A 27,476-nucleotide genomic window follows, 5' to 3' on the forward strand; every position below is an offset into this window, starting at 1 on the left:
AATGGTAGCGGCGCTGAGGGGTTGCCACGTTTGAATTTTTTATGGGTAGAGGTGTAAACTCTGGCGCATCAGACGATACGTGGACGTTGGCATCATTTGGACCGCAGCTGCAACACGGAAAACGGAAACCCGAGGCCGCTGTTGGATCACCTGCTGCACTAGCTGCGCGTTGCCCTCTGTGGTTGCCGTACGCGGTTGCCCTACCTTTCCAGCATGTTCATCCGTCACGTTCCCAGTCTGTTGAAATTTTTAAACAGATCCTTTATTGTATCGCTTTTCGGTCCTTTGGTTACATTAAACCTCCGTTGAAAACTTTGTCTTGTTGCAACAACACTGTGTTCTAGGCAGTGGAATTCCAACACCAGAAAAATCCTCTGTTCTAAGGAATAAACCATGTTGTCCAGAGCACACTTGCACGTTGTGAACAGCACACGCTTACAGCAGAAAGACGACGTAAAGAATGGCGCACCCACAGACTGGGTTGTCTTCTATATCTTTCACATCACTTGCAGCGCCATCTGTTGTTGAAAATTGTAACTACTGTAATTTCGAAACTTTGTCCGCCTGAAACTGTACTGTTGTCCCAAGCATATTGCAACAAACGGTGTATTTCTATCGCTGCTCGTTTAGTTTTTATTGCCGTTTCAAATACACCGGTCATTTTTGAAACACCCTGTACATACTGCAAGTGGCATTTGCGTCGGCGGATATGTATTTAATTATGGGTTTATGAACTTGGAAGACGAAGTCACGGAGCTTGGAACTCAATGAAAAACAATCGGCGAGTAGCCTCAAATCGCGTATGTTGGCACCCCTGAATCCAGGTAGCGAACAAAATATGAAAACGAAGCTAACTTCAAGTCGGTTGCATCATATGGAGTGAATAAGCACGAGCTTCGTAGTTCTTTTCATTAAAAAATAAAAGCACAACAAAGTTTCCGTGAAAGTAATGTACGCTGTTTAAAAATAACAATAAACCTCATTTTTCTCATTGCTTACGTTCTCCTATCTGTAATTTGTGGCTGCTGTATCTCTGCTAGCTATTTTTTGATGAAAAAGAGAAATCGTGTGCACGCCGTCAGACTCTTTCCCTCTAATAAACTACACAGGAATATGTATTTCACGTCTTGTGACGATAGCTGTCACGTGAAGTAAATGTGCTTAGATTTGTTTGTGTGTTCTTTGCACTGGAAGCTGTGACATTCTTATACGTGGTTCTACTCTATGATGTGTTTTGTACTATAGCATGAAGCATTACTGAAATTCTCTTCCGAGAATGACGATACTAAATATTATAAGGAGCGTAAAAAATTGCAATACTTCAGTGCTCAATGTTGATGAAGCATGCCTATTTGTGAATTCTGCAGCGGAAAAAGATATTCAACTTTGGGCCCAGTTTCAAGAATGCTTTTTGGTAAGATGAAACTATTTAATAGCGTCAGTTCATACTAACAGCGCATCAAGGACAGAAAATTGTTTTCGTTATTGGCGTAATTGAAATGTGTTGACCTTAAACTACATTGTTCGTCTATTTTTACGTACCCACTGATAATGAGTAGGCTACATACTCAGTTGTCATTAACTGTTTTCGTGTGCATTGTAAAAACATTCACATGTATTTTTCGATAGACTGCTTATGAATTATTTTGGAAGGGGTTTAGAGCTAAAAATTTTACAAATTGTATATGTTCGGATGCTTCGAAGACTTTACAACTGGGGAGATTTTATGGGGCAGATATATCTGTGTTTCACAGTGGCGGCTTGTGGTCATTTTCCTTGGTCAATAAGGAATTGTTCCAAATTGTTTGTTATTTAAAATTCATTTGTCATACTGCTTAGAAACACTAGAAAAATAGTAAATATGATAACTGTAAAGCTATAAATAGGGATTAATGATCTAATCCATGAAATAATGTAGCTAACAATGAAGTATAAACAACTTCCTTTTAATTGTTTTCGTGTTGTGTGCGTAATATTGTAGGTGGGTGATGTGCACCTCAGCCTTTGATTTGTATCTTTTCTTCTACGCTTAACAAATTAAAAGGCCTTTTTAGCAGACAGCCTACTTTATTCACTTTAATACCAATTACAGAACACTCGAGTTTCAACAACACAGCTCCAAACTACTGAGAGCGGCCCTGTTTGCTGTTGACGAACTGTAGTACACCGTCACTTGAGGTCGCTCGATAACATCGGTGACATCGTGGTCGAACTGCGTCCGATCTACTTAGTCCGTTTTTGGCAGGGTCAAGGAGATTGCGTTAGGTTAGAATCAATTCTACACATGAATTAGTTAAACAATGGAAAATCCAGGATGGAATGTAACAATATTATGAAAAGGAAAGTTGTTACTCACCATTTAGCGGAGGTGCTGAGTCGCAAATAGGCACAACAAAAAGTCACAAAGAAAACTTCGGCCAGTAAGGTGTTCGTCCAAAATAGACGACACTCACACACGCACGACTTCAGTCTCAGGTAACTCAAACCTGCTTATGATGTAGGTTAGATTTTAACCTCTTTGGGTGGGGTGGATACTTCGACGCCTCTGTGCTTGGACACGAGTGTTGCATAGCGGCCTCTTTTATTAAAGAGACGCCGAATGCGTTTGAATGAGCTTTCCTGCTTCGTAAAGTACGGTACTATACACTCCTTGCTAAGTTATCGAAATAACCAGCCAAGTTTTACGAACATATGAGATGACGGGAGAAATGTTCTGTTGCGTACTCTACGCCCGCATCTCGTGGTCGTGCGGTAGTGTTCTCGCTTCCCACGCCCGGGTTCCCGGGTTCGATTTCCGGTGGGGTCAGGGATTTTCTCTGCCTCGTGATGGCTGGGTGTTGTGTGATGTCCTTAGGTTAGTTAGGTTTAAGTAATTCTAAGTTCTAGGAGACTGATGACCTAAGATGTTAAGTCCCATAGTGCTCAAAGCCGTACTCTACGTAATTCGTGGTGACCAACAAAAACAAGTTACAAACAGTCGATTTCGCTGTATTTATTCAAAGTTGTGCAGACGTACGCCAATTAACTTTCAATAACTGTCATTTAGCACACGAGCGAAAGATAAGCATAAAGGGTAGCATAAGATACTCTGAAAACCTAAAGCACTTAAAAGTGGGAATACATATAGCGCACATGTTAATAGAATCACTACCCTGCTGGCATAAAACGCCAGTAAGCAGTAATGTAATTTGTAGACAACTAATGGCAACCCAACACAAAAAAACCAGTACAATAGCTATAAACATATAATATAAGGCACCCTTTTCACTTGAACAAATTATTTTCTGATATTATAATCTATGCCTAAAATTTCCAATAAAGATTTTGCTTATTTGAGGTCTCGAATAAACCTGCGATTTCAGTCCATAGTTTTCGAACTATATTTCGATTATGAGGTCTTCATCCTCAGGATGCCACAAACTCACTCTTTCTTGGACTAAACTTATCAGTTTCTCACATTCCATATTTCGCGTGCGAGAACGTCGGTCAATTTGACTGAAGAAAACGAAACGATTTCAATTTCAGCGACTGTCATCCGAAGTCTGTACGTCTGGGAGATGAGATCGGCTTTAAAGTGTCCTCCCCCATTGTGGCAAACTGATTTGAAAAGATCGGCCGATGTCGGAGCCAGTGTGGCGCCGCCTAAGAGTCATCAGACGCCGTTGTCCGAGGTCTCACTATACACCGGCAAACCGCTTGCTCACGGAACGTATCCCACGTTTGTGTGTTTAGAGACGAGTCCTGCACTGCAGTTGCTTCGTTGAAACGTCCTCGAATGCATGTTAATGAGTTAAATGAGTATCAGGAAGGACGTGGTGAACACCATATGCTGCTTCCTCAGTTGCTACAACAACGAGAAATATTTTAATGAAGAAGGAAATATTGTACTATTTATCAGAGATGATTAGTGTTGACATTGAGAAGCAATTCAATTTTAGGAAATGCATTTTAGAGGAATAGAGGCTAGTCGTAACCATGTGGTAACGTTTTATACTCATACTATTTAATACCAAGTTCAAAAGATGGAGGTGCTTATATCTGTTGCTCTATAATACTTCTGGAGTACTCATGTGTAGAGCATCTCTCACTAAGCTTGGTAAAATAATATAATGGGCAGGATAGACCTGTTTAGCTGATTTTGTACTGTGTAGAGCATCTCTCACTACGCCTGGGAAAATAATATTATGAGCAGGATGCACCTCTTTAACTGATTTTGCTAGTAAATCGTCCTCAGCCTTCAATTTAGACAATCAGTACATCGCCCTGGCAGCTACTCGACACTGCGTTCAGATCTTCGAGCAGCGTTGCCAACTCCAGAAGATAAAATTATGGCATTTTGTATTTAAAATTATCGGTTTTATCGAAAATTATCGTATATTGACAATCTTAAAAAAACAAAAACAATAATGCTGATAATATGACGTACACAATATTTGCTTTCAATCGCGAATGGCAAAGTCTTCTCATCTTTTAAAATTTTTGTCCATAAAACCTCCTAATTACGAACCAAAACGTCTCTAATCCCGATGCTAAGTACTAAAAATACGTTCAGAACCAGATAAACTCGAAAGTGTCCAAAGCATCACAGATTTTATGCAAGGAAAATTCGCTAACCCCGATCGGAAAGTAGCACTGTGTACGTAATATAATTAAAAATAGTAATATAATTAAACTCACCCTAATAAGCATCGTTGTCGAACTCCACATCGGCGAAATCGGCGTCACTATCCCGATGACATTCCTTCTTCTTAGCATAAATGTTCGACGTGTTCATTGATGCAAGCGTTGCACTGGTTGGCTCGAACTGTACGCAATTCTTCACACGCTGGGAAGTGAGCATTACTGCGCTGACTGTACCCGAATGTAACTTATTTCTCAATGGTGTCTCCACTAGATACAATTTTGAAAAGACCCGCTCACAATCAGCACTAGAATGTGGTAAAACTAATATATCTAGCACAAAGATTCCTATTTGGAGGGACTCTTGGTTACCATGATGGTCCCTAGCGTTCTTTATGAACACCCAAAGTTCGTCCACCTCTTTAGACCATAGATTTTCAGGAAATTCTGCATGTGGCAATGCTCTCCACTGATCATCAATCATTTGCATAAGCCTTTCGTCTTTTGGAGAAATCCTCTGAACCGACTTTATAAGTGGAACAAGTGTTGACGGCCTTGCAGCACTTTTTGACAATGCTATTTCTGGTGTTAACCAACTCAACATTTTTAGAACAGAATTGTTGAAATCATACCGCTTTTTTTATCTCACAACAAGATACTATAAGAAACTGTTGCACTCTGTAGTAGAAATCAGTCACTTTAGATTTTTGTGAATGTTTTCAGATTGGCTCATGAAATTCGTCACACCTACACCTAAATACATTTGCGTATAAGGCACAAGTTGGGCTGGGTTTGCTGGATCTATGTCTGTCAAATCAGTTTTATTGATATAGTCAGGAGACACGTAGCAGAGAAGGATTTCTTTGTACGTTTTCACATTCTATCATGCAAAGAGCAGATTACTAATTTCTCGCTTTGAAAATATTGATTCAGAGATACAAATTTCAGTAGAATCCACTCGAGAAATATAAAAAATACACGTACAAAGTTGTCCCTGAATGCCTTTGCTAACTGTTCAGCTGCATACAGTCTTTCTTCTTCCCACTTGCAAGTGAAAAATAATTGCAATGCATTCCATTGCTCTAGAATACGTGAAACAACAGTTAACAAAGATAACCATCTTGTTTGAGATGGATGCAGTATCTTGTGACGTTCGACATTACAAAACTGTTGGAATTCCACAAACTGGGCTATTCTTTTTGAACTATACTTAAAGAATGAATTTGCCATTCAGCGACACTCACACCCTTTACTTCTAATGTGTCTGACTTGCGACTTAATGCATCTGCATTCCTGTGTTTCTTCCCTGGTTTATGAATTATTTCATAGTCAAACTCACTTAATCATAGAGCCCATTTTTAATGGACTAGAAGGTTCCTTGAGTCGCAGTAACCATCTCAACGCTGCGTGATCTGTCATGACCTTAAACTTCCTACCATAAAGGTAACAAAGAAAATACATTACTCCATATATTACGGCTAACATCTCCTTTTCCATTGTGGAATAATTCCGCCCTTCCCTATTTAACTGTCTGGAAGCATATGCCACCGAGTGCTCCTGTGCTCCTGTTCCTTTACCATTTGACCCTGAACACATCTGTTGCGGCCGCATGTAGTAAGCGTTGCTTCATGCTGTGGAGGATGGAAAAACAGAGGCATGGCGGCGCCCGAGGCGTTGCGAAGTAGGCAGGCACAGATAGCCTTGCTGACAGCAGCAGTCTACCAGCAGGCTGATGCAAGGACGCACACAGACCGAGCGCCGAACGAAGCCTGGAGAGTGCTGAGTAAGGGGAAGTAAGGCCAGCACGCTTAGTTACGCTGCAATATACTGCGGGAGTAATAACAAAAAGCTACCACCGAGGGTAAAAAACGCCCTCCTGTCGGATACAAATAGTAGAGCGCAGGCAGCAACAGACAGAAGCCATTAGGAAGCAGTTCGGATCTGAGGACAGACGTGGTCCGTGTCCGAATGTTCAGTCTTCGTAGGTGACGATTCCGGAAGTCTGTTCCAGCTCTCAGGAACCATCCGTTCGCCGCCAAAAGCCAACTTCAGCTCTGGAGGTCGGCCCGAGTCCGGTCGGCACCATGGCTGACTTAAGTAGAGTGAGAACTTCCAGCAGGACCAGCCGCAGCGCGGTCTCGGTCACAGGCGCCGCCGGGGAGTGACTCCCGGACTTCCCGGCAGCCCGGCCAGCGGCGCGTCGCCGCCCATGACGGGACCTCGCGGACAGCGTGACTGCCAGCTTCCCAGCTGCAGGGGCAGCAAGCAACGGCAGCTGACCTCATGGTGACGCTGCTCCGTGGGCGTGCTCATACTGGGGGCGCAGAGTAGTGACGACTTCATCTCAACCACAGGGCATACTGGCCTCAGTGGAGCTCCTAAGTGCGATCATTGGCGAGCGTTGCGTGTATTATCAGAGAATCTACACAGCAGCAGCCAGGTGGAGGGATCCGCAGGGCTGGGCAGCGACGACGAGGTAGAAATTGTAAAGAAAGTTCAATAAATAATTGTAAAACTTGACGCCGTCTCAGTCTTTGGCGCAGCCACTCTGTCTGCTGCTAACAAGTGGTGTAGAAGTCATAACAAGTGGTGTTAGGCGCACTCACGCCATGACTTTGACTAGCACCATACGGAGCAACCGAGAAACACCGAATAGGGTGAGTCTAGCAACTGCCATCTCTCTATGTCTTCTGTGTAGCTAGACATGTCAAGGGTAATGTTAAGGGATGTGAGAGTGTCATTTGAAAGGCTTAGTAGCCCTGTAGACTTATCACAGTTTCGTGGGAATGATAGTCACGTTAACTTAGTCCCATCTAAATGTGTAGTGTGTGGATTAACAGGTCACGGAACTCCTTGCAATAAATTTGTACTAAGCACTTGTGATGTTTGTTGCTTCTATGGTCATCTAATGGGGCAATGTGGTAAGTCTAGATGGCTTGCCATTAGACGTGCGAGGAATTAACTTGCTTTTGGGTAATACAATTTTATTTTTGTGAGGTGAGGTATACCATACGGAAAATGCCAGACACGTGCAACCGAAACAAGTGACGCCATAGTCGCATTGACAGAGCAAATTAAGAAACTGATTGAAGAAAATAAGTTGCAAAAGCAGCACATGCAGAGGATGGAGCAACAATTGTTGCAAAATACTCATTCAGCCTCGGGAAGCAATAGTGTAGAATGCAAGGGGTACTGTCTTTTCTGGTGTGGCAGATTGTTCAGCGGCTAATTTGATACCTTACTTCTTGGGTAAAACATCAGAGGATGTGAATGTTTTCATTGGTGACGTACGTAGTACGGCTAGACTGTGTGGCTGGTCAGATGAAATGTGTTTGCAAATGGCGACGTTACGATTAGTAGGTGACGCAAAGACTTATGTGGCAAACCACGAAGGGTTAAAGGATGGTACTACGTTCACAGAGTTGGCTCAGGGATTGTTGCGAAGGTTTAGGAAACAAAACAGTGCCAGATTTTTTAGAGAAAAATTGGGAGGATGATGCAAAAAATGGGTGAAACGGTAGAAGAATTTTCAGACAGAATTAGGATAACGAATGCGCACACATATGAGTTAATGCAAGATGCGAGTGCAAATGAAGTTCTATTGAAAGAAGCAGAGAATAGAGCTTTAGACTCATTTTTGTGAGGGGTCTCCCCGGATTTTTCTTGCTGGATACGGATGGAAAGTCCAAATGACTTAGCAGCAGCATTGTGCGTAGCTATACATTTGGAGGAAGTGGATAGTGCCACTAGAAGTTGCAATGGCAAGAACATTTTTTCGTCTTCCAAAGAGTGTTACCGTTGTGGAAAGCAAGGTCATTTTAAGGGACAATGTCGGGAACCACACTGTTTCAATTGTCAGAAAATAGGGCATAAGGCACGGCAGTGTAAAGCCTGAAAACGGGTTAATGATACAGCAGGTAAAAATCTGTTAAACGAAAAAGGGAGTGTTCCTGCCATCGGGAGGCGTTTCCAGTAAAAAGAGGTACTCAGAGAGTGCATGAAGAGGCAGATGGTAGTTTGATGGTTTGGATAAAAGATAAGTGGCAAAGAGTTTTAGTGGATACTGGAGCACATGTATCAATTGTCAGTGTGGATCTCGTGGGCAAGAAAGGATTGGAAGTTCCAAGATACAGATTGCGCGCAGTAGGTGATAAAAATAAGATGCACTAGGGACAGCACAGCTGAAGTTTAAGATAGGGAACGTGTGGTTTCGGGAGCAAATGGAAATGTTGTCAACTGTGGCACAGGGATTTTCAGCGATACTTGGGTTGGACGTTCTGATTAAACATCACGCCAAAATTGACCTTTCGCAACATATGCTGGAGCTCGATGAGAACTTTTTCTCAATGGGTATAGCCGTTGCAAATGTTTCAGAGTCACAAGGTGCACCGATTACTAAGGTGATACCAATTAAACTGCGTACAAGCTCATTAAAGTTGATTTCGTGTGACAAAGTACGAACAGGTACAGGGAAGTTGATCTGGGTACTGGTGGATGTAGATGTGCCACAGCATTGGTTATTCTTGGTAGAGCCACTACCGAGTAATGAGGCTTTAGATGAAAAGCATTGCTTTATTCGTAGGAGTGTATCACGGGTAACGAACATAAATGGGCACTTTATGGTTCCGGTGAGCTTAGATAACTTTGGGCGGGATGATCTCGATCTGCCGAAGGGATTAGTAATAGCCACAGTAGAGTTAATGGATGAAGAGGACATCGATAGTTCGAGGCTAGACTATGATGTAAAGCAAACCGCCAGCACGTCTGCACTTCGTGACAAGGTAAGTCATTTGAGAGGAAATGATCATTCGGTATGGAAGCATTATTACTAAAGTATAAAGCATTCTTTGATGCACAGGGTATGCTACCTGCTACACCGATAACACAGCATCGTATTCCGACAGGGAATCATGCTCCGGTGTATCGTAAGCTATACAGATTACCGAAACAATTACAACCAGTAGTAGAGCAATTAATAGAGCAACAACTGGAAGATGGGATAATCCAGCACAGTAATAGTTATTGGTCTAGTAGCGTGGTCCTAGTTCCAAAGAAGACACCGGACGGGTCGAAAAAATTTTGCTTTTGTTGCAATTACAGACATTTGAATGAATGGACAGTGGCAGACGTATATCCGTTTCCGAATATCACAGAAACATTAGACAACCTAGGGCAGTGTAAATTTTTCTCCACTATGGATTTGTGAAGCGGTTATCACCAGATTGAAGTATCTCCAGAGGACAGGCCAAAAACAGCATTTACGACGCATAGTGGTCACTTCAAGTATAAAAGAATGCTGTTTCGACAAAAAAAATGCTCCAGAAACATTTCAGAGGTTGTTGGATGGAGTCCTCTGTGGGTTGAAACCGAAAAAATGCATGGTGTATCTGGATGACATTATAGTTTTTCAAGAGATAGAGAGCAGCACGTGGAACGGTTAGAGGTGTTTAAAAGATAGAGGCAGCACGGCTAACATTAAGTTTGGACAAATTCCATTTTGTGCAATCACAAGTAAATTATCTTGGGCATGTTGTCAGTCAGGACAGGGTATGGACAGATCCTCATCTCACTTCTGCAGTATGAGATTTTCCGGTTCCGCAAACGGTTAAACAACTGTAATCGTATATTGGTCTTGCAAGCTATTATCGAACATTCGTACAGGGGTTCGCAGAAATAGTGAGGCCACTTACTAAGTTGCCAAGAAAAGGTGTTACCTTCCAGTGGACGTCAGAGTGTGAGAAAGCATTTGAAGAGTTAAACGGATACTGACATCAGATTCAGTTTTGAAGTTTCCATACTTTTCAAAGGAGTTTATACTACAATGTGATGCGTCTAATCACGCTCTTGGGGTTGCACTTGGGCAGGAAATTGATAGCAAAGAACATCCGATTGTGTTCGCGTCTCATCAGCTTAACAAGGCGGAACATAATTACTCCATGACAGAGAAGGAATTGTTAACAGTAATATACAGGATTTCATACTTTCGATGTTATTTGTACGGTAGAAGGTTTAAGGTTGTGATGGATCATTCAGCTCTGAAATGGTTATTAGGTATAAGATCCAGCGAGTAGGCTAGTGAGATGGGCGCTGAAACTCAGTGAGCTCGATTATGAGGTAATACACAAGGAAGGTGTGAAACATGGCAACACTGACACATTGAGCAGGAAAGTGGCAGTATTACAAGTAACAGGGGTGACTGAAGATGAGTGGAAAAGGGCAGGCGCCGTGGATAGTGATTGCAAATTGTTCTGAAAGCAACCACAGTTCCTAGTACAGGACGGGTTACTTTGCAGGTCGACGAATTGCGGCCCACGTGTTGGCGTACCAGCAGTGTTAAGATCTTAAGTTTTGCAACAGGTGCATGACCATTTTCTTTCAGGACATGGTGGGAGAAGAGCTACGGATAGGCAGATAGCGGAGAAGTTTTGGTGGAGGACGTAACGTCAAGATGTGGATGAGAATGTCAGGAATTGTGTGCCAAGCGCACAGCGTGTGGACTTGAGCCATCAAAAGATTCAGCTTCAAAGATTACCAGAGGCAGACAGACCTTTCCAACAAATCGGAATTGATGTTTTAGGCCCATGTAATAGAAGTGCAACAGGGAATAAGTATGTGTTAACAGTGATTGACCGCTTTTCTATGTATTTAGTCATGGTCGCATTACGGCCGAGAAAGCAAGTATGGCGGCACAAGCTTTAGTTAATAACTGGTTGCTCAGGTATGGGATACCTCAGTCCTTAACCTCAGATCAAGGTACTAATTTCACATCTGATCTGATGAAGCAACTGTGTAAGTTACTGAAGGTAAAGAAACTATGCGCTAGTCCATTCCATCCGCAAGCAAACTGACGAACGGCCTGTCCTGTGGTGCAGTCAGTAATCTGATCGAGGATAATGAAGTATTTGCAATTTCCTAACCTGTCTAGTGTTTTGTCGATACGGGGGAGAAGGTAACCATCAGGAGCAGTTACCTTATTTACTGCTCTCATATTGAAGCTTAGATGGTAGCCCATTGATTGGTTTCTTTGGGACCATGATGATTGAGGACGACCAGGAACTGACAGAGGGTTCTATTATCTCTGCCTTTAGCTGCTATTGGATAGTTTCCTCCACAACAGGCTGGAGGTATACGGTATTCTATATCGTTTCTGTGAAATGGCGTCGAATCTCTGATGGGAATTTCATGGTTAACAAGCTCAGTGTCCAGCAAATAACGCCTTTCCTCGAATAACCAGGAGTGTTCTTCAAGATGGAGTACAATTTGTTTTGGTTAGCCGCAGGCAGATGAGCTAACTTATCTTTGAATTTATGTTTGAGCACAGGAGCAATATGACATATGCTGTGTTCCAGAAGCCTTTGTTTTTGGTTAGGTTTTGGCTTCTCTTGTACAGGTTGGTTTTGTTCAATCTCTTGGCCGCTAGCTAGAATGGTTCCCATAGGAATTTCTACCTGTTTCATTCCGAAATTATCCAAACAGATGGGAACATAAAATTTCTTTCCCTGCACTTCTGCTGTTGTTAAGTCACATTTAACACGTACCTGTAGTCTGTTGAGGGCATCGTATTGATGGAGGGGGTCCATCAATATGGCTGTTCTTGGCAGTTCGTAGGGTTTGGGTTTGACCCCGAGCCAGAGAATGTGTCCTGTGCCACCGCTGATTCTAACAGAGGTCGTTGTACGTAACATCCACATTTGCGAGGAAGGAACCTGTGAAAGCAACTGCATATCAGTAGTACCTTGGGATGGAATGATGTGGGGGGCACTGAAACGCTGGGTTTCCTCACTGAGATGGACAGTTTGTGTTCTGTAGTCTACTATACTCTGATAGTGGTGGAGGAAATCACTCCCCAGGATGACGTCAAAATCTCGCCTTCGTTTTCTAATTACATCCATGTCAAAAGGGTAGTGGCTAGCTCCGATTTTCAATTGAACTTGGCAATACCCAGCAAGTATGATTATCTCATTACTCAGACTGTTAATATGGTGATGGGATGGTTTTAACACTTGTCTGTTCCCATGTCCTATGAATAACGTGCTGGTTTGCTCTCCCATGTTGACAAGCACTCTTACATTCTTTCCTCAAACTTTGCCATTGAGGAGGATATTCACTGCCTCATTTACTACTCCATGGTGGACTGCGTGCATTAATTTCACAGGGGGCATGGTCTGGCAGCGTGACTTGCCCCCTGATTGTTTCCCAGCTCATTTTGGGGTCGTGGTAGTTTGTTGGTGAATTGCTCCCTCTTCTGGTTGTGTGAGGTCCCCACTGTTTCCTGGGTTCTGAGGGCAGTTTTCACTCATATGTCCTACGATTCCACACTGAGGACAATAAGGTGCATGGCACTGGGTGGCAGCATGGCCTGTCTTTCGGCAGCATTAGAATGCCTGCTTGTATTTAAAAATTGGATGTGGCTGTTCATCCAAGTGTGCTGAACTGGCAATAAAATGTGCTGCCTCCTCTCGCGGCATTGTGAGTTGTGTGGTATCATGCAGCAAGGCGGGTGATGCTATCTTTACCTCTCCTCCAACACACGGGTTGATTCCATCTATAAATACGTCAATCGAGTTGACTTCTGCCTGCTCAATTAACACCTCGTTACGGATGGGGTCTGAACCCAGCGTGTAAGTGCCGCAAGCCATAGCGTGGATTCGGTGAGCAAATGTCTCTACATCATCCCCTTGCTTCTGGCAGAGGGTGGACAACTTGCCCCTGTAATAGTGGACATCATGTCTTCTGAGTACCTCTCCTTCAAACTAGCTTCTAACGTGGGAAAAGAGGTGGTGTCCCTAAGGGTGTGAACTGATTCTATATAGGTACAAGCGTCATTTGACAATTTAAGGTGGAGTACAGTTAATAGGAAATTGTTTGACCAAGTTCAAGTGCATTCTACATCTCAGACAGTTTGTAGAAAGGAATTTATTTGCCTCATTAGGTTCTCTGGAAAATTTCGGAATGAAATCGACTGCAGGGAAACTGTTAGCCAAAGTTGCAATGGGTGGTTGGGGTACTGTGCTACTTAAGGTGCTTGCAGCCATCATTTTCTGCACAGCAGGGTGTATTTCTGATGCACATAGATTGGCAGACTGTATTTGAGACAATTTTTGGCATTCTTCTGTCAATTCTATCTTCCTTAACATTAACCTATCAATTTCTGCTTAGAGGGTAGCTACTGGGTCTGGTTTTTGCATAGGTGGGGAGTTCTCTTCGCTAGTGGTGGTACTATGGTTACAATTTTAGGACACCTAGCACTAGCCAAAAACTTTACAATGACAGCACAAAAAAAGGGCCTACACTTGATAGCAAGAGGCGGTGGCAAAGAAAATCTGAGCAATGAACTTACTGGAGCTGTAGTTGTGGCAGTGGTAGATTGTCGATGGCTGCATCTCGCTGGACAATGGCGGTAGGAAACGGTGGCAAAGATGATGTCGGCAGTGTCGACGGCTGTGCCTCACCTAGTCAGCTGGAACGTGTGCATTTTCTGGATGGCGATGCATGGCCGGAACATGCCACCATGCTACATTGGAGCAGCACGAAGGCCTGCTACCCACAGCATCGCATAGCACCAGACTGCATGGAAGCGGCAGCAGTGCTGCTGTCTGTGTGGCGTGGTGAAGCACTTGGCCATGCAAGTGACCTGGCATTCGCTGCGGCAGCAGCTTGGAAAGAACACCGAAATGGCAAAAGGCTGCACGGCGAACCACAATGCATGTGCGTGTTATTGTGCATTGCATCTGGAGCATCAAGCAACTTCATTGGGTATTGCAGTCAGATTGATAAGACAGGCCTATCGGTCAGCGATCCCACTTCTGACACCAGATGATAACGAGTCAGGATTGGCGAGGAAGGGAAAGCAGTGGGCACCATTTGAGGTAAAAAATCAAACATATTTTAAATGCATGGATGTTTAATGCCGTAAAAAGGAAAGGCAGGCCTATAGAAGCTGCCCAAACTGAATGGGCTGCTGCCCAAGAGAGCAGAAGAAGAGAGCGTCTGGTCGGCTCAGAAGCTGCCAGCAGAAGGGAACAGATGGTGTATTCACTCTCGGCAGCTAGCCATGATTCCACGCCCACGTGGCCACCTCCAAACATCCCTACTGGTCGGCCAAATCGTAGACACGCAGTTCGGTGGTGTTACCTCATCAGCAACATGTGAATTTAGCTGCTGATGGGTCAGCACGTGAGTTTCAAAGTGGTTCTGTCTGGTTTTGCAATGTGACTGATCTGCTGCAACTAGTCGCCAGGCAGAAGGCACTGACGGACATTAAGTAAAAAATAAAAATAAAAATTTATACTGTTTAATCCATTCAATATCGGTCCCCACTGTACACCTCTCTGTTAATGGAAACAAAGTGGTTACAGCTTAAGTAGGCCATTCAATCAGGGCCAGTAGCATGGCATCCATAATGAACAGTCCTGATGAAACTTCACTTATGTACTGCACATGCAGAAAGCATTCCAAACTTGTTACCAGTCATATAGTAACCAAGTAATACAACCACTTTATTTATAATCTCTGACCAAATAAAGAAATAGACTCTTGGGACTCCACATGACACAGAACAGTGGATGTGGATGATACAAAACTAGAATAGCATAGAGAGTCAGTCAGGGCTGCTCTGCGCATATTAGAGTATATGCGTGAGTTTCCCGCAGTCAGTGCAGCATAGACTGTGCCGTGCTCATGACTCCTACTGGAGACCTCTAGTGACTGACCCGTTCTGATACAATTGGCAGCCAATTTGAACACACGTGAGAGGTTACACATAATTGGCACATTCACACACAGTAATAGTGATATATAGCACCTAGGGAACAGCATATTGTTGACTTCTACACACTTATTCAGCATATATATTGATTTCTGTATGTCAGTACTTCATGACAATTTCTCTAAGGAACATTGTTCCACAGGATAGCGAAATTATGCAATAAAATGCGATTTATGTCATATTTTAAAGCATCAGTTGCATGTTATATTTAGGTGTTGCTAATCATGATATCTACACTAGCTACATACAGAGCAACATTGAGATTCTTATTTAAAGAAATGCAGAAAATCCATATGCCAAAAATGAAGTCTTATGAAATGTCATTTAATTTCTTTCCTACATAATTTAGTGTTAAACCAATGCCTACTTCTTTTAGTGAGACTTTGGCTACTAAGCAAAGAGTTTCACTGTAGTATCACAGTGTGTAATGTTGTATGCTTTTGCAGAAAATATGCAAAGGCTGACAATATGATCTATGATAGATCCATACTCACCATATCAAGAAGGCATTGAACGACAGACAGGTACTTTTAAATGGAGATTGCTGGATGTTGTCTGCACACACACACACACACACACACACACACACACACACACACACACACACACACAATGTTATTCTATTCTGGATTGTTTGAATATTAAAAGGTTAAGTTTATTCTATACTCTGTTTATAATTTTTTATCAAGAAACTGAATGTAGCCCTTTGCTGTATTGAAAAAGGTAGTTGTCCTTAACTCATGAGGTCTCTAAAATTTAATTAATTCTCACTACATTCAAGTATGTTTTTGAAATGCAAAAGAAATCATACATATACTCTTTTCTTTACAGTGTGACTATGAGGCATGGCACACAGTTGGGGCACAAGAAAATGTTTCATTTAAAGTGGAAACAAAATTTCCTTTATTATTTCGTTACTCTTTCAATGCCACCGAATGGTGTTTGTAAGTATAAGTCTTTCTTCCATACTAGTATTTTTCTCAGTGTAAGAAAGAGCTGAATGATTTAATTTGAATGACCTTATTCATTTGTTACAGGAGGAATGTTACATTCAAAGAGTATGGTTTATATGGGTGGAATATATCCGATGATGCTTGCAGTGACTTATACATTATAAGGATACCTGTTGCACAGTTTCTTCGTATGTATATTTGATACAAATGAGAGATAAAATAGAGTGAAATCTGTTCATATTTGTGTCATTATTGCTAATCTAATTATGTAAATGTAAGGTTATGAAATTATGTCTGTATTAGCTTTTTTAAATTATTTACAGAGTTTCTTGCAGTCATGTCTCAGTTCTCAGTTCTTTCTATTTCTTACAGCAATCATCGTGGCTGTCTCCTTGCTGCTTCTTCTTGGTATAATATCTTATGTATTTGCAACAATTGCAGAATCAGGATGTCCCACAAACCTTGGGAGGAGGAGTGCCTCCTTCCCAGATTTGGAAAAAGTTAGTAGAAAATTCTGTTTCTCTATAATTTGTATATATATATATATATATATATAAATAAAACAGAAAGAAACTTCCACATGGGAAAAATATATTAAAAATAAAGATTCCAAGACTTACCAAGCGGGAAAGCGCCGGCAGACAGGCACATGAACAAAACACACAAACACACACACAGAATTACAAGCTTTCGCAACTGGCAGTTGCTTCGTCAGGAAGGAAGGAAGGAGAGGGAAAAATGAAAGGGTGTGGGTTTTAAGGGAGAGGGTAAGGAGTCATTCCAATCCCGGGAGCGGAAAGACTTCCCTTAGGGGAAAAAAAGGACAGGTATACACTCGCGCACACACACACACACACATATCCATCCGCACATACACAGACACAAGCAGACATATTTAAAGGCCTTTAAATATGTCTGCTTGTGTCTGTGTATGTGCGGATGGATATGTGTGTGTGTGTGTGTGCGCGAGTGTATACCTGTCCTTTTTTTCCCCTAAGGGAAGTCTTTCCGCTCCCGGGATTGGAATGACTCCTTACCCTCTCCCTTAAAACCCACACCCTTTCATTTTTCCCTCTCCTTCCTTCCTTCCTGACGAAGCAACTGCCAGTTGCGAAAGCTTGTAATTCTGTGTGTGTGTTTGTGTGTTTTGTTCATGTGCCTGTCTGCCGGCGCTTTCCCGCTTGGTAAGTCTTGGAATCTATATATATATATATATATATATATATATATATATTACTTCATTGGTTAGTATTATGATTGTAGTAACTGATCTTCTAGAGAAAAACATTTAATACAGTGTTATCTTTCTTGCATGCTGCTGACATTGCAGGTATGTGCATTACATTCTGACAAGTTCACAGATGCTCTCTATAATGAAATAGTTTTCTTCATTGGAAACTTTAAATGTATTTAAAAGCAACCGAAAAATTATCCTCTATATTGTTCTTCATCTACATCTACATTTATACTCCGCAAGCCACCCAACGGTGTGTGGCGGAGGGCACTTTACGTGACACTGTCATTACCTCTCTTTCCTGTTCCAGTCTCGTATGGTTCGCGGGAAAAACAACTGTCTGAAAGCCTCCATGCACGCTCTAATCTCTCTAATTTTACATTCGTGATGTCCTCTCGAGGTATAAGTAGGGGGAAGCAATATATTCGATACCTCATCCAGAAACGCACCCTCTCGAAACCTGGCGAGCAAGCTACACCATGATGCAGAGCGCCTCTCTTGCAGAGTTTGTCACTTGAGTTTGTTAAACATCTCCGTAACGCTATCACAGTTACCAAATAACCCTGTGACGAAACGCACCGCTCTTCTTTGGATCTTCTCTATCTCTTCTGTCAACCCGATCTGGTACGGATCCCACACTGATGAGCAATACTCAAGTATAGGTCGAACGAGTGCTTTGTAAGCCACCTCCTTTGTTGATGGACTACATTTTCTAAGGACTCTCCCAATGAATCACAACCTGGTACCCGCCTTACCAACAATTAATTTTATATGATCATTCCACTTCAAATCATTCCGCACGCATACTCCCAGATATTTTACAGAAGTAACTGCTACCAGTGTTTGTTCCGCTATCATATAATCATACAATAAAGTATCCTTCTTTCTATGTATTCGCGATACATTACATTTGTCTATGTTAAGGGTCAGTTGCCACTCCCCGCACCAAGTGCCTATCCACTGCAGATCTTCCTGCATTTCGCTACAATTTTCTAATGCTGCAACTTCTCTGTATAGTACAGCATCATCCGCGAAAAGCCACATGGAACTTCTGTCACTATCTAATAGGTCATTTATATATATTGTGAAAAGCAATGGTCCCATAACACTCCCCTGTGGCACGCCAGAGGTTACTTTAACGTCTGTAGACGTTTCTCCATTGATAACAACATGCTGTGTTCTGTTTGCTAAAAACTCTTCAATCCAGACACACAGCTGGTCTGATATTTCGTAGGCTCTTACTTTGTTTATCAGGCGACCATGAGGAACTGTATCAAACGCCTTCCGGAAGTCAAGAAAAATAGCATCTACCTGGGAGCCTGTATTTAATATTTTCTGGGTCTTATGAACAAATAAAGCGAGTTGGGTCTCACACGATCGCTGTTTCCGGAATCCATGTTGATTCCTACAGAGTAGAGTCTGGGTTTCCAAAAACGACATGATACTCGTGCAAAAAACATGTTCTAAAATTCTATAACAGATTGACGTCAGAGATTTAGGTCTATAGTTTTGCGCATCTGCTCGACGACCCTTCTTGAAGACTGGGACTACCTGTGCTCTTTTCCAATCATTTGGAACCTTCCGTTCCTCTAGAGACTTGCAGTACACGGCTGTTAGAAGGGGGGCAAGTTCTTTCGCGTACTATGTGTAGAATCGAATTGGTATCCTGACAGGTCGAGTGGACTTTCCTCTGTTGAGTGATTCCAGTTGCTTTTCTATTCCTTGGACACTTATTTCGATGTCAGCCATTTTTTCGTTTGTGCGAGGATTTAGAGAAGGAACTGCAGTGCGGTCTTCCTCTGTGAAACAGCTTTGGAAAAATGAATTTAGTATTTCAGCTTTATGCGTGTCATCCTCTATTTCAATGCCATCATCATCCCGGAGTGTCTGGATATGCTGGATCAAGTGCCTCATTGGTCCATCAGTGCACTCAGTATCCTGCATCATTTAAAAACAGTACAAAATTGTGGCTTTCCAGACCACTCTTCATGCCTCTACTTACTTACTGTCCAGTTTCTGTGTTGTTATGGCCATTGAAGACATTCAACTTTATGCATAGCTTTGAGCAATGGTCTTCTAACTTGACTCCATATCCATTGCATGCAGCTACCTTCCCTATGTTTGCTCATGAACTAGTTGAGATTAACGTGCATTCACTGACAGCAGCAATTCTTGTTGAGTTTGAATGTAAATGTCATTGACAATGTGAGACACTCATTTCCAGTGCTTGTCAGTTAGGATCCTTTCCTGACCACTGCTCCTAAGCTGTGTTACACAGTCTGTGACTAAAACACCAGTTCTCGTAGATACATTGGACAATTCCCATTAATATGTCAACAAGTCAGTTAATTTCATTAACAGTGTGGTCGACAACACATCAAAACACAGTAGCTCCTTTCTATAATTCAGTCTAGCCCCATGCCTGTCTGCCTTAATGTGTTAATCCCATATAGTTAACTATCACAAACAGACCACTTCTGTCATGATGTACATTAGTGGTGAGAGTCACATGACTGCCTGGTATCAGTTGTACATCATCTACAATGCTCCAAAGACACAATGTACTCTTTTAAGAAGGAGATTTAATATCTGGTCCCTCAAGCTGCCTCTTATACATTCCCTGATAGTTATTTCATCATCAACAACACAACAGGTTTAAGGGCAACCTGCTTGTTTACATCCCTACATGCTAATGTTTTGCACACTATCTCAACAGTCATTTTCTCAGTTCAGCATTCAGTACTGATGATATAGTGCAACAGCTCCTATTCATCACACTTAAATTTCTTCTTTTGCATTACATCAGCATGGTGGGATGGTGGGTGGGGCAGTATACTGATACATCTGTTACAATACCATTTTCATTTCTGAACTGTTCACTTAGGGTAATTGCAAAACAAATAAATAAATAAATAAACACCAGTGGTACTTTTGTTGAACAACATTTACCTTGTGGATATGTAAGTCATGACAGTTTATTTCCACAGTTTCTTGGAAGATATGCACTTTAGGACACCATGTATGATGATGAAAAATGTTCAGTTTTTAATTATCTATTAGTTTCATCAATTTCATATCGCCTGTACATCATGATCTTCAGGGATGGTTTTCTCAAAACTGGAGGGATGTTGAGCCACAATAGATTAGAGTCTTTCATTTGTGCACAAGTGACCTACCAGATATCAGCTGAATTGGTATGCCAATTTTGAGCTGTTCCCATTATAAGTCTTTTAGGTATAAAATTCATTATAAATTACATCTGCAGTGTGGACATATATATAGGATGGTCTAAGGTGTTCTTTCTCAATTTTGTTTAGGACCTTGGTAGCTCAAAACCTGGTGATGCACCTCCAATAATAAGAAATGAGGTACAGCAAATAATCCACCGACAGAATAGAGTTGCATCTGTTGACATCTTCAGAGGGTAAGTGAAAGATCCTTGCAGCACTAACTAAAGAAATGCACTTTCATGTTACCCGTAATGACTGGGTGTTGTGTGATGTCCTTAGGTTAGTTAGGTTTAAGTAGTTCTAAGTTCTAGGGGACTGATGAGCATAGATGTTAAGTCCCATAGTGCTCAGAGCCATTTTTTCATGTTACATGAGGTGCAAAACAATTGTTCTAAAAAATGTAAAATTACAGTTACTGGTAAAATGTAGACAGATAATGGTAAAAAGCTGAAGGTGTGACCAAATACAATACTCTGCAAAAGGTTAGAGAGTGAGAGAGAGAGAGAGAGAGAGAGAGAGAGAGAGAGAGATCATTTTGTTCCGATTTGTATTACCATCTTTAATATTGTTACTACTATCAGTACTGCCACTATTACTTTATACCAGGTTTAGCAACAATACAATGGTTTCTCTTCCACTTTCAGTCAAGATATGCAAGAAATTAATGACTATAAATTTTTAATGAGTCGAACCCTTTTCAATAACCATTTTTATTATGGAGCCCCTGGTATGTTTCCGTAATATGTATTTAATGCAACATTCTATAAATAGATTATCTGGAACAAAGATAATCATTCCAAATAATGTTTGTTTCAAAAAGTAATATCAAGATTATCTAAAAGTTCTTATGTTAACCTAAACTGAAAGTAGCACAAGCAGATAAGACATTTAACTTTTCTTGAGATATGTCATTCTGATAATGTATTTCAATGACATTCATAATAACAGATTTTATGGATGAAAATTGAATTCTCATGAAAAGTTTTGTAACGCTTTTGTGCTATTTATTTTTATCAACACACAAGCTGAGGACCCTGTTTTGCTCTTATATGTAATGGCAAATGGTAAAACTACCAACCAGGCATATTTTGTCAATTGATGATATTAATCTTTTAAACTGAACCAGGGTTCAACTTAGATTATTACTTAAAATAGTTCTTCAATGATGAATGAGATGTTTGTTGAAAAAAAGTTTTGTATTCTTCCACAGATGTAGTCGTAGGTCATGAATTTCTGATGGACTGGCGTGTAAGTCAGAGTCTCATCCTCGGTAGCATCAATCTTAATCAGTTGAAAGCTGAAAGTTCATGTAAGTGTGGTATGGTGGCATTCAGAGATGTACATGGCACCAACAGTTTAGTGGACAATAGCACGCACATTTTATTACTTTCAAAGTTTGAATAGTATGAACAGTGGCCACTTTATCTACTACAAAAAATAAGTAGCACAAGTCATTTGTCAAGTCCACACAATTCTGGTGGGAATTTTTTCTATTGTGGCAAAAACAAATATTCATATTTATACAAGAAAATCTCTGTTCCTACTTATCACAGTCCTTTATCAATCTGTTAAGGCTGATTATACTTTGGTGGTTTATTTAAGTGAGTTCAGCACATGAATTACTGACTCCAACAACATATCTAAAAACGAAGATGATGTGACTTACCAAACAAAAGCGCTGGCAGGTCTATAGACACACAAACAAACACAAATATACACACAAAATTCTAGCTTTCACAACCAATGGTTGCTTCTTCAGGAAAGAGGGAAGGAGAGGGAAAGACGAAAGGATGTGGGTTTTAAGGGAGAGGGTAAGGAGTCATTCCAATCCCGGGAGTAGAAAGACTTACCTTAGGGGGGAAAAAAGGACAGGTGTACACTCGCACACACACACACACACACACACACACACACACACACACACACATACACACACACACACACACACACACACACACACACACACACACACACACACACACACACACACACACACACACACACACATCCATCCGCACATACACAAGCAGACATTTGTAAAGGCAAACAGTTCGGGCAGAGATGTTAGTCGAGGCGGAAGTACAGAGGCAAAGAAGTTGTTGAAAGACAGGTTAGGTATGAGCGGCGGCAACTTGAAATTAGTGGAGGTTGAGACCTGGCGGATATCGAGAAGAGAGGATATACTGAAGGGCAAGTTCCCATCTCCGGAGTTCTGACAGGTTGGTGTAAGTGGGAAGTATCCAGATAACTTGGATGGTGTAACACTGTGCCAAGATGTGCTGGCCGTGCACCAAGGCATGTTTAGCCACAGGGTGATCCTCATTACCAACAAACACTGTGTGCCTGTGTCCATTCATGCGAATGGACAGTTTGTTGCTGGTCATTCCCACATAGAAAGCTTCACAGTGTAGGCAGGTCAGTTGGTAAATCACGTGGGTGCTTTCACACGTGGCTCTGCCTTTGATCGCGTACACCTTCTGGGTTACAGGACTGGGGTAGGTGGTGGTGGTGGGAGGGTGCATGGGACAGCTTTTACACCGGGGGCGGTTGGTTACAAGTGTAGGAGCCAGAGGGTAGGGAATAGGGAAGGTGGTTTGGGGATTTCATAGGGATGAACTAAGAGGTTACGAAGGTTAGGTGGATGATGGAAAGACACTCTTGGTGGAGTGGGGAGGACTTCATGAAGGAAGGATCCCATTTCAGGGCAGGATTTGAGGAAGTCGTATCCCTGCTGGAGAGCCACATTCAGAGTCTGATCCAGTCCCGGGAAGTATCCTGTCACAAATGGGGCACTTTTGGGGTTCTTCTGTGAGAGGTTCCGGGTTTGAGGGGATGAGGAAGTGGATCTGGTTATTTGCTTCTGTACCAGGTCGGAAGGGTAGTTGCGGGATGCGAAAGCTGTTTTCAGGTTGTTGGTGTAATGGTTCAGGGATTCAGGACTAGAGCAGATTCGTTTGCCACGAAGGCCTAGGCTGTAGGGAAGGGACCGTTTGATATGGAATGGGTGGCAGTTGTCATAATGGAGGTACTGTTGCTTGTTGGTGGGTTTGATGTGGATGGATGTGTGAAGCTGGCCATTGGACAGATGGAGGTCAACGTCAAGGAAAGTGGCATGGGATTTGGAATAGGACCAGGTGAATCTGATGAAACCAAAGGAGTTGAGGTTGGAGAGGAAATTCTGGAGTTGTTCTTCACTGTGAGTCCAGATCGTGAAGATGTCATCAATAAATCTGTACCAAACTTTGGGTTGGCAGGCTTGGGTAACCAAGAAGGCTTCCTCTAAGCGACCCATAAATAGGTTGGCATATGAGGGGGCCATCCTGGTACCCATGGCTGTTCCCTTTAATTGTTGGTATGTCTGGCATTCAAAAGTGAAGAAGTAGTGGGTCAGGATGAAGCTGGTTAAGGTGATGAGGAAAGAGGTTTTAGGTAGGGTGGCAGGTGATCGGCGTGAAAAGAAGTGCTCCATTGCAGTGAGGCCCTGGACGTGCGGGATATTTGTGTATAGGGAAGTGGCATCAATGGTTACAAGGATGGTTTCTGGGGGTAACAGACTGGGTAAGGATTCCAGGCGTTCGAGAAAGTGGTTGGTGTGTTTGATGAAGGATGGGAGACTGCATGTAATGGGTTGAATGTGTTGATCTACGTAGGCAGAGATACGTTCTGTGGGGGCTTGGTAACCAGCTACAATGGGGCGGCCAGGATGTTTGGGTTTGTGAATTTTAGGAAGTAGGTAGAAGGTAGGAGTGCGAGGTGTCGGTGGGGTGAGGAGTTTGATGGAGTCAGGTGAAAGGTTTTGTAGGGGGCCTAAGGTTCTGAGGATTCCTTGAAGCTCCGCCTGGACATCAGGAATGGGATTACCTTGGCAAACTTTGTATGTAGAGTTGTCTGAAAGCTGACGCAGTCCCTCAGCCACATACTCCCGACGATCAAGTACCACGGTCGTGGAACCCTTGTCCGCTGGAATAATGACGATGGATCGGTCAGCCTTCAGATCACGGATAGCTTGGGCTTCAGTAGTGGTGATGTTGGGAGTAGGATTAAGGTTTTTTTTAAGAAGGATTGAGAGGCAAGGCTGGAAGTCAGAAATTCCTGTAAGGTTTGGAGAGGGTGATTTCGAGGAAGAGGAGGTGGGTCCCGCTGTTTGCTTCACTGACAATTACATTTCAATCTCTTGATAATTATAATACACTTAATTTCAAATGTTCATTGATTTATGTTACAGAAATCACTTGTAAATAATTAAACATGAGAGTTCTTGCATTCTGCAATGACTGGTGCATGTACTTTTGTGTATAAAATGTATGTAACTATTGCATGAGTTAACAATGAATACCTGTATGACATAGGTGTTTCTCATGTACTTCCAGATGGCAGACTGCCTAATTTGGGTGATGTCTTACTACTTATAGACAGGTGTGAGGACAGTGCCAACCCATAGTTGCCACCATTGTCATGCTTTGGAATGCTGCGAGCATCTCCATTGCATAATGTCTTGAGAGCCGCTGTGGCTAGTGTGACTGTGCAGCCCGTAAACGAAGCTGCCTCGCATAAAGTAACAACATCAGTGGCCTTTTTCCTCCATGGGCTTTCAACTTGTAACTACCACTGATGGAGCCCACCACACTTGAGCACACTGTTTCCACACGCTTGGACATGCTTGTTTTCCAGGTGCTGCATCATTGACAGTGCCAGTTACAGTTATGCGGTTCAATGTGTTAAGCTTTTCTGTTTGGCATCGCGAACCTTGGTGTGTGTCGCTGCATGTGGAGAACATACTGGGTGGCCTTAAGTATTATCTAGAATGGCCCTGGTCATGTTTCAGCTAACTGTTGGCATGCATGGCCTGAGACAGGTTGATTCTCTTGAGTATTTGTAAGTATGGTGGCTCCAGTCTTGCTGGTTTGCTGTATTTAATCAGATCTCAGTCATGGGGAAGCCACCAAATAATATTATATAATTTTCATTAACTATGTTGACAAAAGTGGATGGTTGGTTGCCTGTGTAAAAATTTGTTTTACAGACTTTTAATGCAAATAATGTCACAGCAGTATTTTTCATGCATGGATAATAGAGATTTATAGATTATGAGTTTTAAGCATTTTCTTTTATTAGCATTGTAAGCATATTGTTTTATTATGGTGCCTTTTCTAAAGTTATTGTAGCTGCACTTTGTATTTGGTGTGATAGTTGTGGAGCTATATCAGTTTAATTGGTTAAAATTATGTACTATTCTAAATTGTGATTTGATGATAATTTTATGAATACTGTTGTTTTTTATAGGAGTTTTTTTTGTTGTATTAAATGATGAAGTATTTTGAAGGAAAGTATCACACCTACCTCAACCTAGCCCTTCCAATCATTACGTTCCACTGTGTTAGTAGAGAGCATGCATGGATAGGCTATGGACAGCTCCACCAATCCAATTCATCTGAGAAATTTATTTGCCTACCTTCTTATTATTCCTGATTCATTACCTTAAACTGTCCTAATCCTCCAAATTTCAATATGGGGATAAAGAAAAAATATAAATAAAACAAATGAAGAATGAATGTGGGAACTGAACATGCATTCTCTGCTCCCCCAGCCAGAGATATTTTTTTAATTTTTTTTTTACTTTTTTAGTTTTAATGGGCCTCAGTCACTACTCCAGTGGCACTTTTGTTCAACCGTGTTTTGCTTAAGGGCATTTTTTGGGTTGGGGGTAAATCCTTTAATTTTGCTACCTGATATATCATGTCTTGTGTTCTGTTTATTGAATATTACCTGTTACTGTTCTGTTATAGCATGGCTGCCAGCAATGAGCCTGCAATTGCAGAGTTAAGGAAGGAAATCTGGTTTATGAGTTAAAGGTTACAGTGCTGGGGCAGTGTGGGGGGATGGGGGGTTTATTGAGCTATCTGTGGGATGTTATTGCTCATTTGTGGCCCTGCCAAGCCTGCAGAAAGCAGAGATGAGTGATACTGTCTCCAGCATTAAGATTGTGTTATCAGGCTTAAAATCTATTCTCTCTTGTTTAGAAGTTATTGAACCATCTCACTCACAAGTAAATGGAATTAGAGCCCATATTATTCATTATGTTAACAGTGCACATGATTTTTGAAGTCTCAGACCATCTGACTCTGTGAGCAAATTACCATTTGAACAGCTGTGCGATTTACTGATAAAGGAACACAGTGTACCTTAGTTTGGATGGGGAAAATTGGCCGAATTGAATTAAGCGTGCCCTCAACTGATCATAGAGCAGATCCCTCATGGCTCCTCTTCTATAGTTACAGCTGGTCTGTTTGTCAAGTTACCTAACCCATTAGTGAGACTGTCTATGATGGTCGAGTATTGAGAAAGTGTAGAGGGCCTTTGGGAATTGTGAGATTGAGGTCAAGTACTAAACATTGCTATCAGTTTCTAAGCCACACGATGGGCAAGCAGTTGGAGCAGGCATTGTCTGAGTCCATGTGGTGCAAACTACCTTATAATTAACTCTGGATGATAATTTGTCAAAATTATTTAATGCCCATGCTCAACATGAGCTAATCAATAAGGGCTACTTTTGGGTGCAATGATAAGAGGAACTGTTAGAAAGATATGTTAAGAGAATCAAAGATAGAGCTAGAGGCTTGTGTTTGTTTTATAGTTAAGGGCAAATAATTTAAAATATCATTAAAGGAATG

General features: G+C 41.9%; 1 protein-coding gene across 1 annotated transcript in view; it reads left to right on the forward strand.

Moving 5' to 3' along the window:
* Positions 1-1,276: 1,276 nt before the first annotated feature.
* The window catches only part of LOC126330262 (heparan-alpha-glucosaminide N-acetyltransferase-like), a 111,333-nt gene continuing 85,133 nt past the window's right edge, over positions 1,277-27,476 (forward strand). Inside the window, exons 1-5 of the mRNA XM_049996397.1 lie at positions 1,277-1,414; positions 16,220-16,332; positions 16,426-16,529; positions 16,714-16,841; positions 20,893-20,999. Of these exons, the coding sequence (XP_049852354.1) occupies positions 1,277-1,414; positions 16,220-16,332; positions 16,426-16,529; positions 16,714-16,841; positions 20,893-20,999 (590 nt within the window). The remainder of the gene's footprint in view (positions 1,415-16,219; positions 16,333-16,425; positions 16,530-16,713; positions 16,842-20,892; positions 21,000-27,476) is intronic.

This window comes from Schistocerca gregaria, chromosome 1, assembly GCF_023897955.1.
Source record: "Schistocerca gregaria isolate iqSchGreg1 chromosome 1, iqSchGreg1.2, whole genome shotgun sequence".
NCBI lineage: Eukaryota > Metazoa > Arthropoda > Insecta > Orthoptera > Acrididae > Schistocerca > Schistocerca gregaria.